This window comes from Scyliorhinus canicula, chromosome 8 (genome assembly GCF_902713615.1).
Source record: "Scyliorhinus canicula chromosome 8, sScyCan1.1, whole genome shotgun sequence".
Lineage (NCBI taxonomy): Eukaryota > Metazoa > Chordata > Chondrichthyes > Carcharhiniformes > Scyliorhinidae > Scyliorhinus > Scyliorhinus canicula.
This window is the reverse complement of record NC_052153.1, coordinates 8,495,744-8,508,616: the sequence shown is the minus strand read 5'-3', so window position 1 is coordinate 8,508,616 and position 12,873 is coordinate 8,495,744. Positions and strand designations below refer to the sequence as shown.

At 48.1% G+C, this 12,873-nt stretch overlaps 1 protein-coding gene across 2 annotated transcripts in view; it reads left to right on the top strand.

Annotated features, from left to right (window-relative positions):
* The window catches only part of LOC119970106 (atrial natriuretic peptide receptor 1), a 75,948-nt gene that overhangs the window by 27,394 nt on the left and 35,681 nt on the right, over window positions 1-12,873 (top strand). For both annotated transcript variants that reach the window (XM_038804127.1, XM_038804128.1), the window contains exons 7-11: window positions 2,870-3,009; window positions 3,136-3,208; window positions 6,606-6,744; window positions 9,676-9,762; window positions 12,663-12,806. In XM_038804127.1, the coding sequence (XP_038660055.1) occupies window positions 2,870-3,009; window positions 3,136-3,208; window positions 6,606-6,744; window positions 9,676-9,762; window positions 12,663-12,806 (583 nt within the window). The remainder of the gene's footprint in view (window positions 1-2,869; window positions 3,010-3,135; window positions 3,209-6,605; window positions 6,745-9,675; window positions 9,763-12,662; window positions 12,807-12,873) is intronic.

Genomic DNA, 12,873 nt, shown 5'->3' with positions numbered 1-12,873 from the left:
TAACCAATTATTGTATTTTCCAGAGGTTTTCCCTGCTCTCCCTATGGTATTAACCTCCCTCCACACACTGCTCCCTTCTGACTTGAATGTTCCCTGACAGGGGTCTCATTTCTGGGGATCTGTGGATGGGTTCCCCAATTAAGGGGGTCTCTGTGGGAGGTCCTCCTATTTAGGGGGTCCCTAGGGTTCTCTTTATTTAGGGGATTTCTGGGGTTTGGCATGGGGAGGGGCCTGATGGAGCTGGGGTGGGCAGGTCTGGCATCGTGGGGGATGTGGTGGCCCTTGGATGGACATTGGGGGCAACTCCCTTAAGGGGTTACCCCCTTGACCACGCTGGGAAACACCAGTAGTAAATCCGGCCCACATGATTCCTGGCCCAGAGGACCGGAGAATCACGAGGGCCTGGTGATTGTGGTGCTGAGCCTGCTAAGTGAATGGAAATGGGCCAGTAAGACTCATTTGCATCCATTCACATTCTCCTGCAGATGTGTGGGCGCGCACCCTGATCCCGCCGGCAGCGGGGGGGGGGGGGGAATCATCACAACCGGATCGGTGTCTGCCGCTGATCCCGTTTTCACCCTGAATTCTCCACCGTATTGGGAATGCCGCTACTGGCAGCGGGCAGCAGAGAATTGAGTCCCTTGTGTCCCCCGTCATCTGCTCCTCATGATTACTCAGTGTGCACGTATGTGAAGTGCATGATGCCTCCTTACTTTCTATGTGCTGTTCTGGATTGGTGAATGTATAGTCCGCACCAATCAACCGTGAAGATTGGATCCAAACAATTTGATTCCCATGTTGTACTTTCCCAATACTCCCCATTTCCTTGCCAGCCCTTCCCACTCTTTTTGGCCGTCCATTTTACAGTATACCATACTTCCTTTTTATTTAAGCAGGTACTTCCAGTCCAACCATACAACATAGAGCATAGAATTTAAAGTGCAGAAGGAGGCCATTCGGCCCATCGGGTCTGCACCGGCCCTTGGAAAGAGCACCCTACTTCAGCCCACGCCTCCACCCTATCCCTGTAACCCAGTGACTCAGTAACCCCACCTACACTCTCTGGACACGAAGAGCAATTTATCATGGCCAATCCACCTAACCCGCACATCTTTAGACTGTGGGAGGAAACCGGAGCACCCGGAGGAAACCCACGCACACACGGGGGAGAACGTGCAGGGTCCGCGCAGACAGTGACCCCAAGCCGGGAATCGAACCTGTATCCCGGATGACCTTATGCGGTGCCCTGGGGCTCATCGAATTCTCTCTGAAAGCTCAGCTTTAATTAAACCTTTTCTGCCTTCATGTAAGGCGTCCAGAAGAGCAGAAAATGTAGAACCAATGTTCATCCCTTCCAAAGCAGGGGGACATCTGATAGCTTGGAAAGTAACATTGGATTTCTTCAGTACACCATCAGGTACGGACATACTCCGCCCCCACCAACCATTTGTAAAGAGATCTTGGGCACGGCTTGGTAAAGTGTATTTTACGAGTGTGGTTCGGAGAGTAAAGGCGGATTTACTGCGGTGCGATAGTCTCCCTCTGACCCTGACAAGTCGGGTGTAGGAAGTTAAGATGAACATATTTCTCTGGTTTTTATTCTTATTCTACTGCCTGCCGGACTTTGCGCCGAAGACGTTTTTTAAGGGAGTGGATAGGCTGGTTTCCTCTTTGTTTGGGCAGGGGAGGTGACCAGGATGAGGAAGGTGGCACTTCAGAGGGGCCAGCAGTTGGTTGGGGGGAGGGGGGGGGAAGTGGGGTGGGGAGAGGGGGGGAAGTGGGGAGGGGGGGGGAAGTGGGGTGGGGAGAGGGGGGGAAGTGGGGTGGGGGGGGTGCCGCCTGAACAAGTTGGGAAGAGAGTGGGGTGAAGGAGATGAAGGATTAAGGAAGAATCAATCCAGTCTAGTCTTTTAGGTTCAAGTTTGGTTTATTTGTCAAACATTTCCAGACAGAGACACTCTGTGCTCAACGCCCCCTCCCCACTATCCCCTTCCATAAATCCTCAGCATAATGGCCAAGGGCTCTATCGCCAGCGAAAACAGAAAAGGGGACATGAGCATTGTTACCCGTTGCAGCGGAAAGTACCCCAAATTCATTTCTTTCGTTCGCACACATGCCATCAGATCCTTTTTCAACGATTTCACCCAAGCCACAATCTTAGGCCACTCCCAAACTTCTCCAACATTGCAAACCGATAGCTCCACTCCACCCGATCAAACACCTTCTCCGCATCCAACACTACCCACAATAAACTCTCACACCAAAGTATTCCAGCTGTCTGTGTTTACAATTAATCAGGGGTTATGGGGAGAAGGCAGGGGAATGGGGATGGGCCGAGTGGCCTAATTCTGCCCCTATGTCTTATGGTCTTATAGGATAATCAATGTCACATGTTTGTCTACTAATTCCCTTAATAAGGTAATTGAGATATGTAGTGATTAATAGGACATTGACCCAGGCCTTGGCTATGGTTCCCCAGTGGGTCTCTGTGACTCCCTGAGTTCACAAAATAAACCAGACCGATCCTCCCTTGTGGGCAACTTCCAATCCCAATGACCTTCGTAGCTATCTGAAGGAAAAACCTGCCAATCTAAGATAACATAAAATACAATATGAAAGAAAGCTACCAATAAACTCAATTGGGAATTCAAGAGAAATCTCCTTATGCTGAGAATGTCAAGGAGAATTGAATAGATGTGTTTAAGGAGAAAATTGATAAGCACGGTCAGGAAAAAAAGATGATGTGGAGATGAAAAAGATCATATGGAAAGTAACCGCTAGTTGGGCCGAATGGCCTGTTTCTGTGATCTACAACATTGGCAAGCATTGTAACAATGTACTAATGGCATCTTTCTCTCCCTGCCTCGAGTGTGCGGCGATGGTAACTGCGACAAGGACGAAACGTGCTCCACTTGTCCGGCAGATTGTGGTGACTGTACTGCCACCATCAAAATTGCCATCAGCTTCCCCATCTCACTGGCATGTGCTGGCTTCATCATCACTGTGGTGGTAGGTCTTCTTCTGCTGTTCCCTGCAATCTTCTGCCTATTTTCGTAAAACAAGACGCAAACATAATAGAGCTCAGCGTGGAATGTGCAGCATCATTGGAAACTTTCTTTCTCTCTTTCCTCCCAGTGGTTCCAATACCAGAAGCAAAAGATGTTGTGGGATGAAAGTTGGATAATTGACTTCAATCAAATTAAGCAAGGTTTGTATGTTTCTTGCAAAGTTGGCAGCTGTGGATAAAAGTTTGATGGACCATTGGCTGGATTCTTTCTTGCTATTTGCACACCTGTTTAAATTGGCTATGCCAGGTGCACAGAATCGGTGACGGCACAGCTGTGCAAATGTTTGTTTGCAGCCTCCGATTGACTGCAATCGTTCCACGATAATATTCCCGAACACAAACCGCCTCTCTCTTAGTTGCATCGGAAGATTAGCCAGCAGCAAAATTCAAATGAGCAGCATTTGATCCACGCAAATGAAGCTGCCTGTCAAGCGTGCGCTGTTAGAACCCTACAGGATATTTATTTTTGAATTGAATCCCTTGCCACGTTGGTCCGGTCTAAATGCTTTGCTTGCTGTGGCATTGCTAGTTTATATCAATCGGGTTGCCACAGTAACTCCAGTGTTCTTGGAGTGGGGTCTCCCATCTTTCCAACTCAGGAACTCAAACTCTGTAACGTGGACCTCAAGCGAGTTTGAGTGGGGTCATTGAGGCCCGATTCCTGGATACTTACAGTCTTCAGAAACTCCCACATCATGCAAATTCCACAAAACAGCAGTTTCCATTATTATATCAGAGTAAATTAATTCAAAGAAAATTCCAAAGGTTAAAGTTGTTTCGAGCCTACGTTCTCCCTGTGTTTGCGTGGATTTCGCCCCCACAACCCAAAAGATGTGCAGAGTAGGTGGATTGGCCACGCTAACTTGCCCCTTAATTGGAAAAAATGAATTGGGTACTCTAAATTTATTTTAACACAAGTTATTTTGAGCCTTTGTAATGGAACTTAGATGGTACAATACTCCGGCATGTTCTCCGGTAAGTATGCCTGTCCATAATCAGGGCAGCACGGTAGCATTGTGGATAGCACAATTGCTTCACAGCTCCAGGGTCCCAGGTTCGATTCCCGGCTTGGGTCACTGCCTGTGCGGAGTCTGCACATCCTCCCCGTGTGTGCGTGGGTTTCCTCCGGGTGCTCCGGTTTCCCCCCACAGTCCAAAGATGTGCAGGTTAGGTGGATTGGCCACGATAAATTGCCCTTAGTGTCCAAAATTGCCCTGAGTGTTGGGTGGGGTTACTGGGTTATGGGGTAGGGTGGAGGTGTTGACCTTGGGTACGGTGCTCTTTCCAAGAGCTGGTGCAGACTCGATGGGCCGAATGACCTCCTTCTGCACTGTAAATTCTATGATAATCTATGATAATAGTGTGAATGAATGAGTCAGGAGATGAAATCAAAGGGTGAGTTTGAAGAAGGCTCCAATGTTCTAACTCCCCATTCCTCCAGCTCAGAATCGCGGTGCCTTTCCCTGACGTACAAGTCAAAGAGCCGAGGATGAAATGAACCTGGTCCAATCAATGTTTTCCTTCCGAGCCCATTAAGTACAGCATTTTCCTCCAATCAGATGGGAAATGGAAACACATTGGCAATTATGAACATGAACAAAGATGTGTGTTCCTCGGCACAGATTACGTAAACCTATGAAAATGGAACAAGCAGGCACCTCGAGTTAAGAATTGGGAGACAGGAGCAGTTCATCCAGCCCCATCGAGCCTGTACTGCTGCTCAGTGATGGTGGCTGATCTTAATTCCTCGGTTTCGGAGTTGGCAGGATGTTTGGTGTTTGCTGTCTGAAACATTTGACATACATTGAAGCAAATGCATTCGTGTGACAGTCAAGTGCATCAGGCTGGCATCATTAATGCTGAGGAGCACATGTTGTGTGGTCCGTTTGTGCAACATCTAAAAATATTATTTTCACGACTGGAAGATGTAGCAACAGGGAAAATAATGATCAAAGATCAATGTACCCCACCCTATTCAGTAACTTCCTGGATTATTTAATTCATGGAGTATTAAAAATGTCAAACTGATTTCAGTCAATGCTCAGCTGCCTGTATTCTGACTTGCACAATTCATTCTCACCTCTGACCCTGTGTTCATTGATCTACACTGGTTTCCAGTCTAGCAATACTTCAATTTTAAAATTCGCATCCTCGTCTGCAAATCCCTCCATGGCCTCTCCCCTCCCTATCTCTGAAATGTCCACCAGCCCCACAACCCTCCCAGATACCCATGCCCCTCTGATTCTGACCTCTTCCATACCCAATTCCCGTGGCCCCTACACTGGCGGCCGTGTCCTTCAGCAACCTGACCCCTCAGCCCTGGAACTCCCTCCTTAAACCTCTCCACCTTGCGATCTCTCTCTCCTCATTTACAATGCCCCTTAAAAACTATCTCTGATTAAGCTTTCGTTCATCTCTCCTAATACCTCCTTACATGGCTGGAGGTCAGATTTTGTCTGATCACCTTATGGAATGCCTTGGGATTTTGTACCATGTTAAAGGTGCTATATAAATACAAGTGATTGTTGTTGTAAACTTTACCAGGACTGGAACTAGCAGCATGCATGTAACCAATGACAGACCATGTGCTAGTGTCAGCTTGGCTTTCAATGGGTAGCACTCTTGCCTCTGAATGTCAAAGTTGTGGGTTGACTTTCCACTCCAGAAACCTGCCTACATGATCTCAGTTGACACTCCCGTCCCGTCAGAGGTAATGATTCTTTTTGGGTGGGATGTATCTGCTACCCTCTCAAGCTGGATGTAAAGGATCCCATGGTGCTATTCTGAAGAAAAGCAGGGGAGGAATTCCTACATGCCCTGGCCAATTGTTGTCCCATTACCAAACAGATAAGTTCGTCCGAATGCTGGAATCTGAAACAAAAACAGACAATACTGGACAATCTCAGCAGGTCTGACAGAATCTGTGGCGAGCGAAGGGAGATCCTCTCTCCATGATCATTTTATTTCACTGCTATTTGTGCGAGTCGCCTGGGTTGCCTCATTTCCCACCATTACAACAGTGACTAACTACACTTTGTGGTGATATGATTTGCATACCTGTCTGCCATTGGGGCAGAACACCGGCTTACCATTGGCCCTGGTCGGTCATGTGCCTCTCGACCGATTGGTCGAGAGGCTGAGTTAACCGTGCCTCCTTGCCGAGGTATAAATAGTCAAACGTCCGGCGGTCGTCCATTTTATTGTAGACGACCGCAGGGCTAAGTTCTAGTTTATTAAAGCCTAACTTTTGTAAAGCAACTCGTCTCTCGTACAATTGATGGCACATCACACTTCAAGAATTATTTTATTGGCTGTAAAGTATTTCAGAATCTCCAGAAACCATGAAAGGCCGTGTCAACATTTCTTTCTTTCCTTATGTCTTTCATTCCTTTCTCGTCAACAAACACTGACCAATGACGTGTAGCTAGCTGACAAAGCCCATGCTCCGCTCAGTGGTGTGGGACTGAGGAGATCTCATGACTTTGCGCCCACTCCCAAGCCACCCATCTTGATGCGATGTTTCTGAACTCCCTTGCAGATCATACCCTGATGGGCAGTGCGGTCAGCGTTCAAAATGGAGCCAGCGATTCTAATACCAGCTGCATCACCACGGTGAGCTCTTGCACAGGAGCTCTCAATGCATCCAGAAAACAGCACTTTACCCAGACGGGCATGTTGTAAGTGAAGTGAATTTATCCATTACTAGACCGAGAGTGCTGTGTACAGTGCTGGTCACTTACTCAAGGGGGGGGCATTCTTGCATTCTTGCATTGGAAGAAGGTTCACGAGGCAGATTCCTGGGGTGAGAGATTTGAGTTGTGAGGAAAGGTTGAGCAGGTTGGTTCCATACTCACTGGAGTTTAGAAGAATGAGAGGTGATTTTAGGGAAACGTACTAGTTTCTGAGGGGGTTTGACAGGGTGTGATATAGTAGCTCAGAGGATATAGCCCCTCATTAGGGGAGCCTGGAACTAGGGGACGCGGCTTCAAAGCCGAGATGAGGAATTTCTTCTCTCAGATTATTAGTATTTGGAATTCTGTACCCCAGATAGTGGTGGAGGCTGGGGCACTGAATATATTCAGGGCTGAGGTGGACAGGAGTTTTGATTGACAAGGGAGTCGAGGGTTATGGAGAGGCAGGGAAATGGAGGTAAGGGGTGTGATCTACCGGCCATTTACCGCCAGAACCGGGCGCAATGCGGCCAATAGATCCCGGGAGAGGTTCCCCCCAGGATTCTGGACGGCCTTTACGCCTCATGAGATCTAATCAGATCTTGCAAGACGTTGCGATCTGGGCCCTGCGGGACCCAGTCTCGAATAGCTACGTGAGTTTAAGAATCCAAGTGCTCGAGCTGATCTAATGGCCATCTGGCACATACCGGCCTCGCTGAGGAAAGCCCAGCCGGGCGCCATTCAGTACCGGCTCCCACAAGCGGGGAGGAGGCACAACGGTGCCTGGAGAGGTCTCCAAGGTGATCGGAGGACCCCGAGTGGCCAACCTCTGGACAGGATGGCACCCTGGCATTGCTGGTACCACCCGAGCACCATGGCACTGCCAACCTGGCACCCTGGCAGAGCCACCAGGGTGCCAGCCTGGCATTGCCGGGGTGCTCAGGTGGAACTGGCAGATTGGCATGGGCAGTGGCAGGGTATCAGGCTGGCATTCTGCCTGCACCAGGATATGGCTTGGGCATGTCCTTCCCCCTTTGAGGTGAGGCTCGAAAACCCTCTTATAGATAAGTTGGGACGTTGGAAGGTCTGGGGGTTGCATGGGGGGGTTGAGAGATCGGGACGCCATTGAAATCTCAGCCCAACATCACAAATGAAAAACAAAAATCTTGTCATCATCATATTGCTGCTCGTGGGATCTCTATGTGTGCAAATTGGCTGTTGTGTTTCCCAAATAAAATGGCGACGACATATCAAAAAGTAATTAATTGGCTGTAAAGCACTTTGGAACATGCTAAGGTCATGAAAGGCGTGATAGAGATGCAAATATTTATCCTGAATTTTGCAGTCAGCAGCAAAGCAAGGCTGCTCACCACTGACCGGGCAGAGAGATCGAACAATCTCTGTTCCACTCAGCAGGCAGTGAATTGGACAGCAATGTAATGGAGATTCTCAGTATGTAGCAGCAATGTTGTCATCTCCAACAACACCCCCCCCCCCCCCCCCCCTTTCCAGGGCCCAAAACATTCCTCCCAAGTGAAGTAGTGATTTACTTGTACTCCTTTCTGTTAGTATAGGGTGTACTCCGCTCACAATGTGTTCTCCTGTACATTGGCACAGGAGACCAATGGTGGATGGAGCGACCACTTTGCGGGATATGTCTGTTCAGTCCACGAGCCTGACTGTGAGTTTCCGCCACCTGTCGTTTTAATTCTCTGCCTCACTCCCACTCTGACCTCTCTGTCCTCGGCCTCCTGTACTGATTTAGTGAAGTTCAACATAAACTCGAGGAACACCACCTGACCTTTTGATTAGACTCTTTTACAACCACACCATTGAGTTCAGCAATCTCGGGTCAGACCATTTTTTCAGACCGCAGTTGGTGGCGATTCCATTGTTGCCATTAACACCTCCTCCAGACCCATCTTTTATTTTTTCACTTGTCCCATTACCATCCCCTTTTGACTTGTACCATCAGCCCCTTTGTTATTCAACCGCCCCGTCCCCCCTCCTGCCTGCCACACATTCACAGACCCTGGGCTGGATTCTCTGCCGGCTGGCCCTTTTGCCAGGGCCCGGAGATTTCCTGACGGTGCCCCACAAAGGGAAACCCCATTGACCAGCTGGCACAATGGAGCATCCTGCCAGCATGCTGAAACAGAAATGTGGCACGGCGGGACGGAGAATCCAGCCCCTTCTCTTTTGTTCTCCCCCGCCTCCTTGTTCTCGGGTCGTCCTGTTAGTACCTGATAGATCTTTCATTTTTTCTAGTTATAATTATTATTGTCACAAGTAGGCTTACATTAACACTGCAATGAAGGTACTGTGAAAATCCCCTAGTCGCCACACTCCGGCGCCTGTTCGGGTACACTGAGGGAGAATTCAGAATGTCCAATTCACCTAACAAGCACGTCTTTCGGGACTTGTGGGAGGAAACCGGAGAACCCGGAGGAAACCCACGCAGACACTGGGAGAACATGCAGACTCCACACAGACAGTGACCCAAGCCGGGAATCGAACCTGGGTCCCTGGCGCTGTGAAGCAACAGTGCTAACCACTAAGCTACCATGCCGCCCATGTTCTGATGAAAGGTCATCATCCCGAAACGTTAAATCAGTTCCTCTCATCATAGGCGCTATATAAATGGCAGCTGCTGTCGTTGTGATATAACAAAGGATAAATATAACAACAAGCATTTATATAGTGCCCGCTTACTGCTCCACTGCTGAAGTCATGTGCGCACATTGCAGTTGCTTGTCTAGGAATTTGCTCCCCTACCCCACTCCTTCCCCTCTGTGCTTTATATGCTGTAAACATTGTACTAAATAGATGCGTCGCTGTGAATCCATTTGGTTGAATTGATGATCTGTAATTATTTTTAGTAATCCTTGATGATAAAATTTCAAAACGCACCACTCTCAATTCTCTTTGTCGTTGCAGTGATGGTCGTACTGTTGCCATTAAGAAAATGAAGAAAAGAACTTTTAGCCTTTCGAAAGCCATTCGCAAAGAGGTGAAACTTGTGCGGTGAGTCACGGGCGGTAAATGGGATCTTTCTTTAACTGGTGCGGTGTTATAATTGTTTTGGCTCCAGTCAGCTTGCTACGTGAATATGAAAAGAGGCCATTCGCACCATCTGCTTCATCCTGACCCACAGAAACCCTTGCAATTTAGCTGTGCTGCACCTGTTCATGAAGGTGAACCATGTGGTTTCCTGGCCAAAGGTCTGTTGTAAAGCACAAGCTCACTGGTGGTTCAGGCTGATCACCCAGCTAGGCCTCACAGCTCCACGTCTGCCAATGGGACTCTCTAACTCCTGCAGGATGGTCACAGGAAGGCACCAGAGGTCGAGAGACATTTGGCAAAATTTCCTAAACATAAATTGCTACCCGACCTTTTCATTGTTTTCTTTAATTTTTCACGGGATGTGGGCGTCGCTAGCTAGGCCAGCATTTGTTGTCCATCCCTAGTTGCCCTTGAGAAGGTGGTGATGAGGTGCCTTCTTAAACCGCTGCAGTCGTGTGGTGTAGGTACACCCATAGTGCTGTTAGCGAGGGGGTTCCTGGATTTTGACCCATCGACAGTGAATGAATGCTCATATATTTACAATATATATTCAAAATATTTATATATTTTATATATTATATATGTGGTTAGCACTGCTGCCTCACAGCACCAGGGTCCCAGGTTCAATTCCGGCCTTGGGTCACTGTCTGTGCGGAGTCTGCACGTTCTCCCCGTGTGTGCGTGGGTTTCCTCCGGGCGCTCCGGTTTCCTCCCACAGTCCAAAGATGTGCAGGTTAGGTGGATTGGCTGTGCTAAATTTCCCCTTAGTGCTCAGGGATGTGCAGGTTAGGTTATGGGGTTAAGGGGATAGGGTGGTGTGGGCAGGGCAGTGGACCTGGGTCGAGTGCTCTTTTGGAGGGTCGATGCAGACTCAAAGGGCCGAACGGCCTCCTTCTGCACTGTAGGGATTCTATGATTCTATTTTGAAGGCAGGATGATGAGTGACTTGAAGGGGAACTTCCAGGTGGTGGTGTTTTCATGAATCTGCTGACCTTGTAGCAGTCGCAGGTTTGGAAGATGCTGTCAAATCATGTTGCGTTCCTGCAGTGCATCTTGTAGATGGTACACACGGCTGCCACTGTGCGTCGGTAGTGGAGGGAGTGAACTTGTAGGTTGGTGGATGGGTGTCAGGCAAGTGAGCTGCTTTGTCTGGGATAGTGTCGATCTTCATGAGTGTTATTGGAGCTGAACTCATTCAAGCAAGTGGAGAGAATTCCATTACACTCCTGACTTGTGCCTTGGAGATGGTGGATAGGCTTTGGGGAGTCAGGAGGTGAGTCAATCACCACAGGATTCCCAGCCTCTGGCCTGCCCTTGCAGCCACAGTATTTATATGTTTGGTCCAGGTCAGTTTCTAGTCAATGCTAACCCCTAAAATATTGATCATGGGAAATAGTTTCTGCACAACGGTTCAAAGCACAGGGTCTTGAACAGCTTTTGCAAAATGTTCGCAGAATGAGTCACGCTTTAGGGGAACTTCTCTTCCACCTCATTGTTTCATATCTTTATTTATTTATTTAAAAAATTTTTAATTAAGGGGCAATTTAGGGTGGCCAATCCACCAACCTGCATGTCTTTGGGTTGTGGGGTGAGACCCACACAGACACGGGGAGAATGTGAAAACTCCACACGGACAGTGACCCGGGGCCGGGATCGAACCCAGGTCCTCAGTGCTAACCACTGCGCCAGCCTGCCACCCTTCCACCTCATTGTTTTTTTAAAAATTTAGAGTACCCAATTAATTTTTTCCAATTAAGGGACAATTTAGCGTGGCCAACCCACCTAGCTTGCACATCTTTGGGTTGTGGGGGGGCGAAACCCACGCAAACACGGGGAGAATGTGCAAACCCCACACAAACAGTGACCCGGGGCCGAACCTGGGACCTCCAAGCCGTGAGGCAGCAGGGCTAACCCACTGCGCCACCGTGCTGCCCTCCACCTCATTGTTAATACCACCAGTGATCCTAAACCCACACTAGACCATGCACAATGACACATTACAAAAGCGACCCAGAACATGCAGTGAGAGCGGATGGAAAGGTTTGATCTTACATAATTATCTTACATCATTATCTTACACAACATATATTGTGCATAACGTAGTTTAACGGTTGCTGATATTAGGAGCAGGTCATGCTCCAAGTGATGCCGTGGAAGATGCACATGAGTGGGAAAATGTATTCTGCAAAAATGGTGCAGGACAGAATTCATTTCTAACCAAAGTCCAGAGTTACCATGAGTTGATCAATTAAGCCACTTCAAGTCTTGGACCAAAAGGTTGTTCTTGGCTGAAGTCCCACTCCAGAGACCTGAACGTACAAGCAAGTCTGACACTTCCGGAGTAGCACTGCATTCTCTTTTGGATGACATGATAAACTGAGGACCCAGCCGCCCTCACAAACGGCCTTAAAAGGTGCCACTGCCACCTATTTTGAAGATGTGCAGGTTGGTGGATTGGCCACACTAAATTGTCCCTTAATTTAAAAAAAAAAGATTTATAAATAAATAAATAAATAAAACAATGAGGGGGAAGGGAAGTTTCCCAAATGCCTGCCTCATTCTGGGAACATTTGGCAAAAGCTGCACAAGACCCTTTGAACCGCAGGAACCTGTAGTTCACCCCAGGGTCCAGACCAAAAAAGTATCCTTCTGGTCACATCATGAGAAACAGACTGTCTGATCTTGGTCTCAATTCAACTTGTGGGATCTTGCTGTGCAACAGTGACTTCAACAGCACTTCATTGGCTGTAATCAACTTTGGGATATCCTGAGGTGTGTGAGAGGCGCTATAGAAATGAAGGACTTTTTTTCACCAGAGTTTAATGTTAACTTTTTAATCTGTGCCTGTTTGGATTTGACAGTGAACTTGACCATCCAAACCTCTGCAAGTTCATTGGAGGTTGTACTGAAGTTCCAAATGTGGCGATAATAACCGAGTATTGCCCAAAAGGTAGTTTGAATGATGTCCTCCTCAATGAAGACATTCCATTGAACTGGGGTTTCAGGTAAGAGTTTAGAGCGGAGGATTCTACTACCTTATAACTGCACTCCCCACCCCACCGCACCTAGTTA